General features: G+C 38.5%; 1 protein-coding gene across 3 annotated transcripts in view; it reads left to right on the top strand.

The window, feature by feature from the left end:
• Window positions 1-13,201, top strand: part of LOC140230312 (homer protein homolog 2-like) — a 38,510-nt gene extending 25,309 nt beyond the window's left edge. For all 3 annotated transcript variants that reach the window (XM_072310464.1, XM_072310465.1, XM_072310466.1), the window contains exons 4-11: window positions 342-473; window positions 3,408-3,557; window positions 4,474-4,586; window positions 6,019-6,175; window positions 7,291-7,404; window positions 8,229-8,309; window positions 10,602-10,777; window positions 11,956-13,201. In XM_072310464.1, the coding sequence (XP_072166565.1) occupies window positions 342-473; window positions 3,408-3,557; window positions 4,474-4,586; window positions 6,019-6,175; window positions 7,291-7,404; window positions 8,229-8,309; window positions 10,602-10,777; window positions 11,956-11,965 (933 nt within the window). In that variant the 3' untranslated portion in view covers window positions 11,966-13,201. The remainder of the gene's footprint in view (window positions 1-341; window positions 474-3,407; window positions 3,558-4,473; window positions 4,587-6,018; window positions 6,176-7,290; window positions 7,405-8,228; window positions 8,310-10,601; window positions 10,778-11,955) is intronic.
• Window positions 13,202-14,219: the final 1,018 nt, after the last annotated feature.

Here is a 14,219-nt window from a genome sequence, read left to right as displayed (position 1 = left end):
CCTACTGTGACATCACAAATTGTTGTGGTCTTCTTAAATCCAGCAGTACTAGTGGCAGTATCAAAACTTTAACAATTCATGACTCTTGTATGGAGTGTCAGATTTTAATCAAACTTCACTATTAAATGTGTTTGTGCATGAATTGTAAACGAATAATGTGTTCTGCATTTATACAATCCACAGCATATCATCGTTTACGTTTCAACTATATCAACAGAGCTTTGACTGTGGGATAACAGTCTCTGTGCTGATACAATGTATCACAGATATTTAAAGATGTCTGTGAAAGTGATGGGAGTAATGTTGGTTCTTGCTTCATTCTTTTTTTCTCTGTCTTATAGGCCATCATCAATAGTACAATCAGCCCCACCATGGCTTTCACCAAGACCTCTCAGAAGTTTGGCCAGTGGGCTGACACCAGGGCAAACACCGTATATGGGCTTGGCTTCAGCTCCGAGGGAGAGCTCAACAAGGTGGGACGACAGAGATGAATACTGTAAAGATGAAAATATGTACATGTATCACTATTCTTGATTCCGTGGAATAAAAAACACTCAGAATTTATCATACGTACCTAGTGCAGGGGGAAAAATAACTCCCGGAAAAATATCCACTTTTACAGTACTGTAAAACAGGATATTTTCGCTACATAAACTTTTCGCAAATTGGAGCCAGCTGCCTTTTTAGCGACATGAAATTTTCGCAAGTTGCGTCTAATATTCAATGCGTATAGTGTAGAAAAGAACATTCATGTGCATTTCAATTTCGCGAATCTTGGCTCTCGCAAAATTTAAATGCACGTAAAAATTCCTTGTTTTACAGTATTGCAGAACATGAATACACACATACATACACACAAACAAACCTTGAAGTTTGTGTATATCCACCCACATTCACACACAACCATGTATGACACCATCCCCTCATCATACACATTGAGTTCTAAGTTTGGTGTTAAAGGACAAGTTCACTTTCATAAACATAAGGATTGAGAGAATGCCGCAATATTAGTAGAACACATCAGTGAAAGTTTGAGGAAAATTAGACAATAGATGCAAAAGTTATGAATTGTTAAAATTTTTGTGTTGGAACTACTGGATGAGGAGACTACTACAGCTTATGATGTCATATGCGTACAAAAGTATAAAGAAAATATAAAGAAAATTCAACATATTTTCACTTTTTTTCGCATAATAAAAGAGCACTTGACTTGCCTCTTTCTAAAGGCAGGGAGAATAATATTACCCATAACATCTGTCACTAATGATTCAAGGGAGTGTGTACTTTTTTTTAAAAGATGAAATTTTGTGAAATTCTCTTTATATTTTCCTTATATTGTTGTACTCATGTGACATCATACACTGCAGTAGTCTTCTCATCCAGCAGTGACTGCGCAGTAACTTCAAAAATTAATAATTTTTGAATGGTTTGTCTGATTTTCCTCAAACTTTCAATGATGTGTTCTACTAATATTGCTACATTCTCTCAATCCTTATGTTTATGAAGGTGAACTTGTCCTTTAATGTTTGACATGGTGTGTTTCCCAATATTCACTAAGCTGTTAAAGCCACTTTGTATCTCTCCTTTGCAAATTGTGTCATCTCCACCAAATAAGAAAATTAAAGAGTGCTTTGGTTCTTTCAATGCCTAGCATGCAGGGCACATTGGTCAAAATATGACAAAACTCACATCCATCTTTTAGTGACGCTCACACATGCAAATTGGCCAATCCCACTAGGATTTTCATCTTTCTTTTTTTTTCAGTGAAACTGAAAACTTCTCAGTATCTTCATTTTGTTGTTCACAGAAGTGAAAGAATACAGTAGGACTTTACTTTGAAAAAAAAAATGAAGATTGATAAAGATTCCAACCCAAGTGCTTTTCGTAAGCTAATATGCTTTCTTGAGCTTCTAATTATGACATTTCAGTACACCCTTTACACTCGTAAATCTTATCCTGTTATGCCTACATCATTGCCATGTTGGGTAATGTCGTGGGTAACCTACAATTGTAGGGCAAGTTGAAGGTGTGTCTTGTAGGAAGCGTGCTAAAATGTGAATGCAGGCTGGCTCGTTAAGAGAAGTTGCTGTGTGGAGGCAGCTGGTGCTTTAATTGCTGTGTGTAATGTTCCCTGCGGACAGAATGGTTTTGATTCACACCCAGCAAAACATCCTTCTCGCAAGACTCGCCAGCGGGGCTTACCACTGCACAAGTGATTTATTGCGTCTACATTCCCAGCATTCCACCATTGTGTGTAAAGCCCAGTGAAGCTTTCTTAGCTATGCTGCAATGTGCATCCCCTAATAAGTATTAGGAGCCAAGCTGTCAAGTTGCAGCATAGCCTGTGCATTATGAGCCATATAAGGATGTGGGCTTCATCACGGCCAGTGCCCTTTTCTCATTCATGATGTACTGGAGAGAGCATGCCACATAAGAGGGGTTCCTATGGCAGTTTTGGAATGAGACGTACATCACAGTCTGAACATTAGATGTTTGGATTGCGATCGAAATCTCACTAAATTGTTGTGTGTATGCCTGGTAAGTCAAAAAATTGGGATTCTATTTGTCTTCGGGATTGCTATCCAAATCTTACTATTTGTGCAATTTTCCTGAAATAATCGTGCTACTTGCTCAGCGCTATGTCCTGTCTGGACAGTGATTTGAACATCAGTGTTTTTAATCCAACAATTCATCATCTTACATTTTTGGTGGGGGCTTGGGTGGCTAAAGTATGATCCTCTTCTGACTGAAGCTAGCCAGTCAAGCCACACATAAACTGGTCAGTTGTGAGCACATTCAATTCAATTCAATTTTTAGTGTGCTGCAATGTGTGAACGCATGTGACGCACACAAACGTGCTACATGCGTGCTGGGTATCTCCAGTGGTTGAGGGTCAGGCTAAGGTTACAGACATCCCAGCAGAGTGGGTTAGTGAGATTTTTAGCCGCCGTGTGAACGCCTGCCAAATAAATATCGATATTTGGATCGGATTATGAAGTAGAATTTTTGCCTCCTTTGAATGGTGATCTGAAAAGTGCTATTTGGATTGCAAGTTCTCAAATCGCAATCCAAATCACACTCATTCTGCTGTCAGAATATGCCTTTTAGATTGAGGGCTCCTGTCTGCAAAACTTTTTAATGGTCATTTCTCATCCCCTTCCCTCCCCTTCCTTTACAGTGGAGAGTAGATTTTGATGCAGTTGTAATGTTTTCATTCTCTTTATGATTTATGCTGCAATAACTCTTAACTTTGTATACATTTATACATTGTACACAAGAAACATGTACACGTATGTAGGTAGAACAATAAATTGGTAATAGATAAGTTCATTTCGATCGATTGCATCGATAATTCAGATTATATGCTACTCTTTGTCTAATTTTTTCCCCGCACCAACATTACTCAGTTCATAGAAGAGTTTGAGACGGTAAAGGATGAAGCGTCAAAGTTGGCATCCACCCCGCCCTCTTCCCAAGTCTCCAAGAAGGGGGCAGACTCCACGCCCGCCCAGAATGGTTCCACCAAGATTACCAACAATGAAATCAACCATGCCAAGGTATTGTTGTATGAACAAGCACAACTCAGACTTTTCAATTAATAGCATGCAAGTGATTTCTAGCAGACACTAAAGAACTGATAATATGCATGATAGAGAGTAAAATTTGCACTTGAAGATCAAGTCAACTTCAACATTAAAGAGAGTAAAAGCAATCGAAACCTTACCGTGAAATTCAAATGAACTATAAAATAAAAATGTGAATTTTGTAAGTTACTTGTGTGAAGGTAGGATTGTCTTGAGGTAAAAATGGTCACAAAGGTTTGAAACTTCTTGTTTCTGGCCAACAACTTGAGTAAATTGCAAGCATTAAAGACCTATCATCCATTTCTAATAACTCACAAAGTGAAAAAAAAAAATCCAGAAATACTTTAGAAACCAAATGTGTTCATTTTGGATGAAATTAATGTGATGATAAAGATTTTAATTATGTTAGTTTTTACAACAACTGGTATGTTTCATTCTCTTTCTTAGATTTACTCTGTATATTATTTCCTTTCTTTGGGGTGTTTACTTTGTGTAAAAGATTTATTTACCATTTACATGTATTTTAAAGGTCAATTATTATCATGCTTACTTTCATTTACATGTTGACATGCCACTTTTAATATGTGACTATTTGACATTAATTGCTTCATTATCATTTGAGCATTAACTCTGATAAAGTTTTATTGCAATTATCATTATGGTGATGATGGTGATGATTATCATTATTGTCATCATGATGTGATCATGATCATGATCGTCATGATCTGATCATGATCTGATCATGATGATCATGATGATCATGATGATCATGATCATCATCATGATCATCATCATCATCATCATTATCGTCATCATCATCATCACTGTCATCTTATCATCACCACCACCATCATTATTACACTTTGCATTATCGGTGTCTGTCTTGCAGCAAAATTCCAGTGATTCCACAGGCTCCCTTTCCAACTCAGTGCAAATAATGCCAGCATCTGATGCCCAGCTCAAGTATGAGAACGATAGGCTTAAGATTGCATTGGCTCAGAGGTTAGTCAACAGAAACAATATCTTCTTCCTCTTCTTTTCCAGTGTGAATTTTATGCAAATTATTGTGAATTTAAATGAGTCGTTGGTTTTGTCACATGATTGTCTAATTTCTTTCTGTTTTTATGAAGAAGTTGTCCACAAAATCGGTAACGTTTATTGAGGGTTTCAAACCAAATCAGTCAGCCATGTCACAGTCGAGCCACAGATGGAGAGTGATGCAACTGCCGTTTAAATGCTAGGCCCCATCAGCTCTTCAAAGGATCGCTAGTAAGAAGTGGGATTCTGAGAAACTTGATATTGAGCACTTTGCCTGTTAATGCAAGAGAGCTCTCATGCTTTCAAAGTCATTCATCCCAATCATGCAAGGTAAACATGGGATAGGGGAGGGGTACTTACGGTATTTCATCCAAACTTAATCACGCATTGGCATCATCCCATCTTGAACTGATGGCATCATCAAATCACAATGAGAGTTTTTTCATGTACAGTCTCTGCTCATTTATCCAGCCGTTACTCATCTTGATCTCTCTATTATGCGGATGTGGCCTGGCATACAATTTCCTTCATGTTTTCATGCATTATCAGCATCAAATCTGTAATAATTGTGGACTAAATATATTCCTAAGAATGACTTGACGATAAAGGTTTTAAAAAAAGATCTAGTTTTGTGCTCATAATATGAGGTGCAGACATACTGCAAGAGACATTGGCATTTGATACCTTGTTAGTCAGTGCACTGCAGTGGGACCATACAGCAACAGTATTAGTTGAGTCATGATCTCAATCTCATTCACAGTCAATACCCAACAAACACACTTACTGTACGGGAAAGGATACTTTACTGACATTTTATTTCATTTTTCAATTACAAAACCTGGCATTATGAGGCAAACAATCATAGTACTGGTAAACGGCTAATAGCATGTACATGTAAACCCCCAGCAGAGTATGCTAGAATGTGCTATATTTGAGTATATTTCTCTTATTCAGCCAAATCACATATTGGGATGTCCACCAGTCCCAATGTGGCGGGATTACTTACCATAGGTCTGATTGTCTAATACACGTACATTGTATGTTGTAACTCTGTGGAGTGGTTATTGTGATGTCCACCAGTCCCGATGTGACCGGAAAACTTATGCCTGATTGTACTGTAAAAAACAATATTTTCGCGGCATAAAATTTTCCCAAATGGAAGCAGACGGCCTTATTTGCAGCAAGAAATTTTCGCGAGTTGCCTCTAACATTCAATGCATACGGGCCGTATAGTGTAGACAAGATCTTTAGCGTGCATTTTAATTTTGCGAAATTCTGCTTTTGCAAAATTCAGGAAATGAAAATGTATACGAACATTCCTTGTTTTACAATATACATGTTGTAACTCTGTGGAGTCGTTATTGTGATGTTCTTGATACCACTTGACCTTCCCCAGTTCAAACAATGCCAAGAAATGGGAGCTGGAGCTACAAACGCTAAAGAACAACAACGCCCGGCTGACCACAGCACTCCAGGAGAGCACATCCAACGTGGAGGAATGGAAGAGGCAGCTTTCAGCCTACAAGGAGGAAAACGTCCGCTTAAAGAAACGGGTAAGAAATTATGAAAGTCAGTGTGAGAGAGAGAATGGAAGGGGCCATGCTCAGTTTACAAGGAGGAAAATGTCCCCGTAAAGGAAACGGGTGAGAAATAATGAAAACTAGAGGAGAGAGAGAGGAAGGGAATTGGAAGGAGATGAGCATTATATAGAAACAGATCAACAAAAAGAGAGAAATAACACTTTTTCATCTGTCATCACAAACTAGATATATTATAGAGTTTGATGAGAGAAGGAATGGAAGAAAGTGGTAAAGAGAATGAACACACAGAGAGAAAAAAAAAAAAGAAAGAGGAATGTTGTAAGAAGAGAAAGGAGAAAATTGGAGACAAGGAGTGATTGATAAGATTGCATCTAGATCCTTCTAATTTCCTGTGAAGTATGTGTTCAGTAAAGGCCCTATTTTGTTGTACACATGTAAAGAAGTTGCAAATTTAAGCAGTCGAATGTAGCCAAGTATACCAGCTTATCAGAATCTCAACATTATATATGTGTGTACTGTGTAGTCCACTAGATGTTAGTCATACTCATTTCAGGCAGTGGTATCGAAGGGACTGTGTGGGTGAGAGTGCATTTATCAACTCACTTCTGGCGTAGAATTGAGGTTTCCAAACAACTTTCAGGAAGTTTTGGGCAGTCAATAAACTCAAAGCTTTTTGGATTATAGGGTTAGACTTGTGTTTCTGAAATGCCGAAAAAAGAACGATTGTAAAAATGTTTGAGCCAGAAATATGTTTATGCAGAGTTGATATTTAAATATGCAAAGTTATTATGGAACACATTTATAGCTGAGACCTACCCATGTTAGTTACTGCCAACTGCACATCTCCGCTCCTTGGGTCCTAAACTTTTTTTCAAGAGGTTACCATATGTTGGTCACATCTGCTTGTATGATTGCAAAGATACTCTGTAGAATCTCTGCAGTATCCCCTTTGTGGTAACAGTCTAAGTTCCAGAAGTGACATGGCAGCCACATTGTGGTGATAATCTTCGTGTTAAGAATTTATTCAATAGCAGATTCAAATTTTCCAGTGTTATTTGGGTTTAGCTTCATGGTAATAACACGTGCATGCTGCTATTCTTTTTAACTCTCTATCTCTCTGCCGGCAGATGAAGGAACTAGAGAACACCATAGAGCCTGAGAATCAGAATGGACAGAGTGACACGGCAGAGCTTGAAGGACGCTTGGAGGAGCTCACTTTAGCACACAAGGAAAAAGAGCAGGTGGGACTAACACCCATATCATCTTCTTTGCTGTATCCGTTTCTCTGATAGCCACTAATATTGAGTGATTTACCCATGATGGGGAAACAAAAAATTATTGTTAAAGATTGTGAGAAATTGTGTACTATGTGATACAGTGAACTTGTTCCAGCTGAAAGTGACCTGTGAAATCACAAATTTGTCATTATCAGAGTTGAAAAGCAATATCCAGTGGAGGAAATGTATGCTGGGGATTCAATACACACACTATTACACTAAGCTTGTATCGGTTGCAAGTTTTCATCAGTGTATTGTTTAGAAGCACTTGTATATGATTTGAATGCCTTAGGTGCTCGTTGTGTCCTTATTGTTCATGTCCATTACTGCACAAATATGTTTTCACAAACACTTGATCAGCCAATGAACACAGTAGAAGCGCATGTGTGTGTTCTCATATGTGTGTGTATGTGCAGTAGTTTTTAATATGGGCACAATTATGCAGTAGCTTTCTGTGCAGGCCCTACTTGCAAGGGGATCGTTTGTGTGTATGTAATCATGTTTGTTTACCCACTGGTACTTTTGTAATGGCCATGCGTACTTTTCTAGAGTAAAGTGTGATGCGGACATTGTTTTACATTTTGTACAATAATGTGAAACATTGATTTTCACGTATGGAAATATCAATCAAATTCTGTTTTTTTATGCAAATAGGTAGAAAACATGAGTAAGCATTTATGCAGTACAAATGAACTTTGTTAGATATGATTTTCAGCTGCTCAGTACGGAAATTTATCTGCACGAATGCAACAACATTGATAGTATCTTATGTTTGTTTTGCTTTGCAGGAAGCTGAGCGTTTGTCAAAGAGACTGGAGGAGGTCGCCGACCTCGCCAAGGAAAATAGGAGTTTGACGGAGGAACTAGAGGTCAGTGGAGGACAGTAGAGAGTCTGGAAAAAAACTAATTTTTGCGTGCCTGTACAAGCATCCCAAGTTTAGAAAGATCTCACTGTGTAACAATGCCTGCATAGAAGAGTGCGACTGAATGTTGAAAGGAAATGTTTTCAGTTTTGCTTCATAGACCAATTGTTTGCTATAAATAACTCCTGCCGGTTCCTTTTTCATATTAAGTGCATTAAAGACATTAAAGATACCTTGTGTGGAATTGGCCAGACATGAGTACTCTCATTAGAATACAGATAAAAGCAACATCAAACACTTGATAGTTTATTATGGATTCCTGCAAGGTTACCAAGAAAAGAAGACTGCAAGTTGTGTGGTGAGATATTCGCCTCTAATTATTTGAATGTGTGATTGTGCCCAATGTCACTATCCAGTGAATGTATGCAAAACGTAAAATCTCCCGAACTATTGTATTTTAGCTTTAATATTGATGTATTACCTTTCCCTGCTGTTCAAATGATTTTATCTTATCAGTCAACATGAATGCGATGTGGAATTCCACTTGCAGTTTAAGACATAGCAGGGAAGTGTGCCAACAAGTTCCGTGCTCCAAGGAGGATATTAACTCAAAGCAGATATCTGTGTGGGAGATGACATTTCTGAGTCTGCCATTCATTGATTTGGCATTCGCTATCACTGAAGATCACACACCATGTGAGATGCCTACGTCTAATTTCTCCAAAAGTGTCTTAGCATCCGTTGGATGCGGAAGCATTTGAATTTGATACTGATTTTCAGATGCAGAGGTTGCATATATTCAATTTCAAGCCCATTCCTCACAGGCTGCGATAGCGTGATAAGATAAATTTGGCATCCCCTGCCAGGTGTTGTCGGCGACAGTGCCAAAAGTAGAACCGTCCGTTCTCATGCCTCGTGGTTCCTGTTTTGTGGCACAAGGAAATGTCATAGCGTGCACACTCAGTAACATTCACTACCCAGGGGACAATATTTCCTCTCTCTGTGTAGTATTTTTTCTTACTATTTCTTTATATTTATAAGCAAAATGCACTTGATGGATCTGTGCCAGCCTTGCGTACACAGACTTGTATAAAACTTGAATACTTCAAAGGCATGCACTCATATTTTCTCGCTTCTTTGAGCTTTTCTCCTCATTTGCCAGTTTTGTTTTCTGTGTAAGACTGTTTTGTAATATTACATCTACCCTGCGCATTCAAATCTGCACATAGTGATTATAGGCTATGTTAACCCATTGAGGACAGTTTGATTTTGCTGCAACATGCATTTTCTATAGACACCTGCCTGAGTATACGCGGTATTCGTCCTCAACGGGTTAAAATGGAGTGCAGTTTCACACTCTCTGTGCTGTGTAGATTATAATGTAAATGCAAAGTGGCTTGGTGTAGCCTCATGCTTTTCCCCATGATTAAGGTGGTTCTAAGAAATCCAAGCTCACACTTCTGTCATCTTCCTTTTAGAATAAAACTTCTGCTTCTGGATTACCCTTGACCCAAACCATGTGAGTGTATGGGTTAACAAGGGGTTGAATTCATGACACCTCACATACTAGAGGGTCTTCACTTTGGCTGAAGTGCCGTCTCTGTATTTTCAGTAGCTATGAATGGGATTTCTCTTCTTCAGTTATAACAGATCGATTTCTGGTTCATTTGGTAAGTCACATTGCACAAATCAAATTTGTGAGTGCTTCGGACAGTTGAAGTGCAAATGTGTCTGGCAAAAGTTCATTGTGGTTTGTACGCCAAGATTTGATTTTCTTCTCCTTGCAACACATCCTTCCTTCTTGCAAACTTTGGCACCAGGTATATTCATACTGAACGGATGACGATGTTTATCTTTAGGCATGTCAATACAGTGCACAAGCTTTCCATATTGAAGGAAACATCCCTGAAAACACCAGGAAATATTGAAACTTGCTTTATTCCTCTCCAGAAGGCTTCATTCAGCAATTTTGAACTACTGTGAATTTGCATGAAGACTCAAATTGAGACATAGTGATTCTATTTTTCGTTTTTAATTCATTTGTGTTCATATCTACTTTATTAAGAGCAGATGAAACTTTGCAAAGTCTTACACTCAGAACAAAATCTGTCAATTTTTCTTTTGTATGTACACCTTTTATTACCCAGAAATTTTAGGAGGGCATTGATGATTTACATCTGTCACCAGGGAAATATGCAAAACAATGTACTTGTTTTCTTCAGGTGTAGATTAATCACAGCCTTCTACTGGATTACATTTTTTGGGTTTTTGTTTTTGTTTTTTGTTTTGCTGTTTTAGGACACGAGGAGGAACGTGAGCTCGCTGACGGAGCGGGTGTCAGAACTGGAGGAGAAGCTGAAGGAGGAGGAGGAGGCGAGGGAGAGGGACGGCAAGCAGCTGACCAATGTCCATCAGCAGCTGGGCAGCACCCTGGAGCAGCTGGCTTCTCTTCACGTCCACATTGGACAGTCCTTGTGAGTAGGACTTCAGACTTCAACATCTCTCAACTCCACGTTCACATTAGTCCTCGTGTTGCGGGGAAAGTCCCACAATGCAGGACTTTCCCCCCTCTATAGCCATAGCGTGGACGCTTACTGGGACTAGTCCTCCCCCCGTCCCCATCCCCTCGAAGCAAGTCAGGGTTTGGGGACAAAATTTGGAGGGGAGTACTTGATAGCGCCTTTTGCTGTATTCAGCAAATGTGAACAAGCGCAAAGTGTGGTTTCACGTGAAAGGGCTCGCACGATTGCCCCCATAGCTTGGGGACAGTCAAAATAGCAGTTATGGCCTGTCAGTAGTAAAATGATGAAATCTCTGGCGACTGTCCCCATGACGTGGAGTCTTGATTTGAACGCGGGGTGTATCACCACTTTTGCATTCATATAATAGTACAATGTAAGATGTAAATATTACCATGTCTTGCAACTGCTGCTATTGATATGACATGTCTACAACAGCTCGCAGCTGATTGACAAATTGCCCTACATCAATGTAAATAAGAACTGAACTGATCAGTGTTGTAGTAGTAGCCATGGCAAAAGAAATCGTGGCTACTACTATAACACTGATCAATTCAGTGCTTACTTACGTCGATTTTGGGCAATTTGTCAATCAGTTGCAATAAAAACAACTTAATGCAAAAAATCAATTTGATTGACGCAATACCTGCTGCATTCTAAAAGGATTAAAACCAGCACTAGCTGTCGAGCGGAAGCTCGGTGGTCTAGTGGATAAGACACCTATCCAGTGATCAGGAGGTCGTGGGCTGACATCCTGCTCGAGTGTGTATGCTTTTGCCCATGATTTCTTGTATCATGTCAACTTCAATGCTTATTTACTGCAATGTAGGACACTTTGTCAATCAGTTGCAATAAAAAGTTGATGCAAGAATTTCAATCTATTAGAATCTATAACAGCTTTATCTGTAGATTTGCTTCATATTTGATGTCATGTATTATGAGGATTCAGCGAGTGCAGATATATTACATTGCCATGTATCTTGTAGTATTCACTGAATCCACATTTATATTTGGGGTAAATTTTGCTTCCAGACAGCTATAATTTTATGTGTTTGCTATGGATAGTGTTGTTATATATAGTGGAATGTTTGTTCTTACCAGAGAGATTTCTTTCCCTTGAATTATCTTTTCAGAAAATCCTGATCATTTTATGTGCAACTCAAAGACCTCTTCGCTGATCAACTACAGACATCTAGCACTTGTCCACTTGTAGCATTGGCACGGATGGGACGTTCCACTTCCACTTTGCAAGCAAAACTGGCCCAGGAAAGACTTTTTTTTTTTGCCTCTTGTAGATGAACATATCATTACCGTCATCATCAAGGCCATATCTTTGAATTACCCTTTGCTATAAATGATACAAGTATCAGGTACTAGCTAGCTGTAGCATTTTACGTTCAAGTGTACTTCATGGAACTGATGTCATGCCAAAATAGCCATTCTGTGTAAAATGGTGTTCATTGGCCATTATTTATTTTCATAGCTTTGACAGTGTTGTCTTCTAATCAAGCGCTAAATCTGGTAGATATTTATTTGCTTATGTTTACTATCACAATGCCTTGAATACGTCCAGGGTTACCCATAAATATATTTGCTATCAGATTATAACATTGAGTTGTTCTTAAGGCAAATTATTTTCTTGCACTTACAGGGTCTTTTATAAAGTAGTCACTTATACATAAAGTTATAATGTTGATAACAATCTATTCTGTTGTAATATACTCATGTCTTGTGTACATAATTATATTTTTGAACTGCTCTGAAAACTACTAAGAAAATGCATCATTTACGTGACAAGTTTATGCTCAAGACAAAGTCTGATGGCTCAGTGAAGTGGATCAAAGAAGTTTCTGTAAATCATTTCTTTGTGTTACACTGGGAAAGACCGCAAGGTGTGGAGTACTTAATGGCACCTTAATAATAGATGTATTCATAGGTCTATCAATTCTGTACTTAATAGTGTTGAAACTTGAATGTTTGTTTATATGATTATGTCATCTATATGAATACAGTTGTTACTTCTCAAGTGGTGAGGACACAATTGATTGAACATGCATGCATTTTCTCCCAAAAAAACACGAAACTACGCAGGCTGTAGAACTCTATTAACTGGGTTTTAGCAGATCACCGATGGATATTTTCCAGGCAGTACTGTATATGCAGTATATTTTGTGGTGTTTTTTTTCGGGGGAATTCCATAAAAATCAACATAGATTCACAAATGTAATAACTGTGGCAACTATTACCTCCTGTAGCACAAATGTGCTATACATTGTCTGGAAGGTGAAACATACTTTTCTCCTAAAGAGAGATAAAAATACTTCTTTCCCAAATTCATCTCTGTGGTTCTTGATCACAAATTCAATCACTCATGAAATTTGTGGGGTATACAGTACACCTTGTATATGTTCCAAGTCAGGAATCGTAGGCAAGTTTTTTGAGTCAATAATAATTAGCTAACAAGAGTCATAACTCTTAGGAGAGACGAGTCTGACTGCTAATCGTCGAATGCTTAGGCAGTGCCGCTATATGTTGCGAAGTTTAATGGGGACTATACTGTGGCATGCTATGTACGTATTATTTCATGGTTATCAAAATGACTTGCAAAATTAACCACAATGAGATATATGGCATATACAGCTCATCAGCAAACTCAGTCATACACTGTATTGTGAAGAGGTACATGTGGTGTGGTGTATAATTTGATATAAAAGAAGGTCCTAGTGACAAAGTATTCCAGTGTCTAGTGTATATGGTGAAAAGAGAAATTAACGCAGCAGCCCATTGACAACAAAAATAAGGGGGGGGGGTGGTAGGAACAAGAGAAAAGAAGAAACATACCCATTACTACATAGAGTTGCCAATACGTTATATCGCTTGTACATAGCAAGCTATAATTATGAAGCAGTCATGCAGCTTACTAAATAACATACTATGGCAGGGCCATGCAAGGGAAAATCGTAAAGCCTAGCAAAATTTGTGATATCTTCATGGAGTAGATTTGTGAGAAAAGTTGTCAAGAGGTGGACAAGGGCATGCATTTGTGATATGGCTGACCAGCTTTGTATATGAAAACACTCCCAATACAGGTATTGGTGTGTATGTGGTGATGTAGTGACGTATGGTTTGTGTAAAAAATCCGCACGGTCCACATAAGATTGTTCGTATGACTTTAGCGCCATTTCCACATTGAAACCTCACTTGCACTAGTTTGTAGACAACTTGTACTTTTACATGAATGATTAGCTTTTACATTTCCCTGCCAGTTTCACCGAAATATACTGGACCTGTAAATGATTTAGAATATTCAGTGTACACCGCTTTGCCACTCGATGTCTTCTCAAAACATGTTATGATACCAACTTTGATTGCCGTCATCTGCAACTGATTAGGTCTT

This window comes from Diadema setosum, chromosome 7, assembly GCF_964275005.1.
Source record: "Diadema setosum chromosome 7, eeDiaSeto1, whole genome shotgun sequence".
Taxonomy (NCBI): Eukaryota; Metazoa; Echinodermata; class Echinoidea; order Diadematoida; family Diadematidae; genus Diadema; species Diadema setosum.
This window is presented reverse-complemented; position numbering and strand designations above follow the sequence as displayed.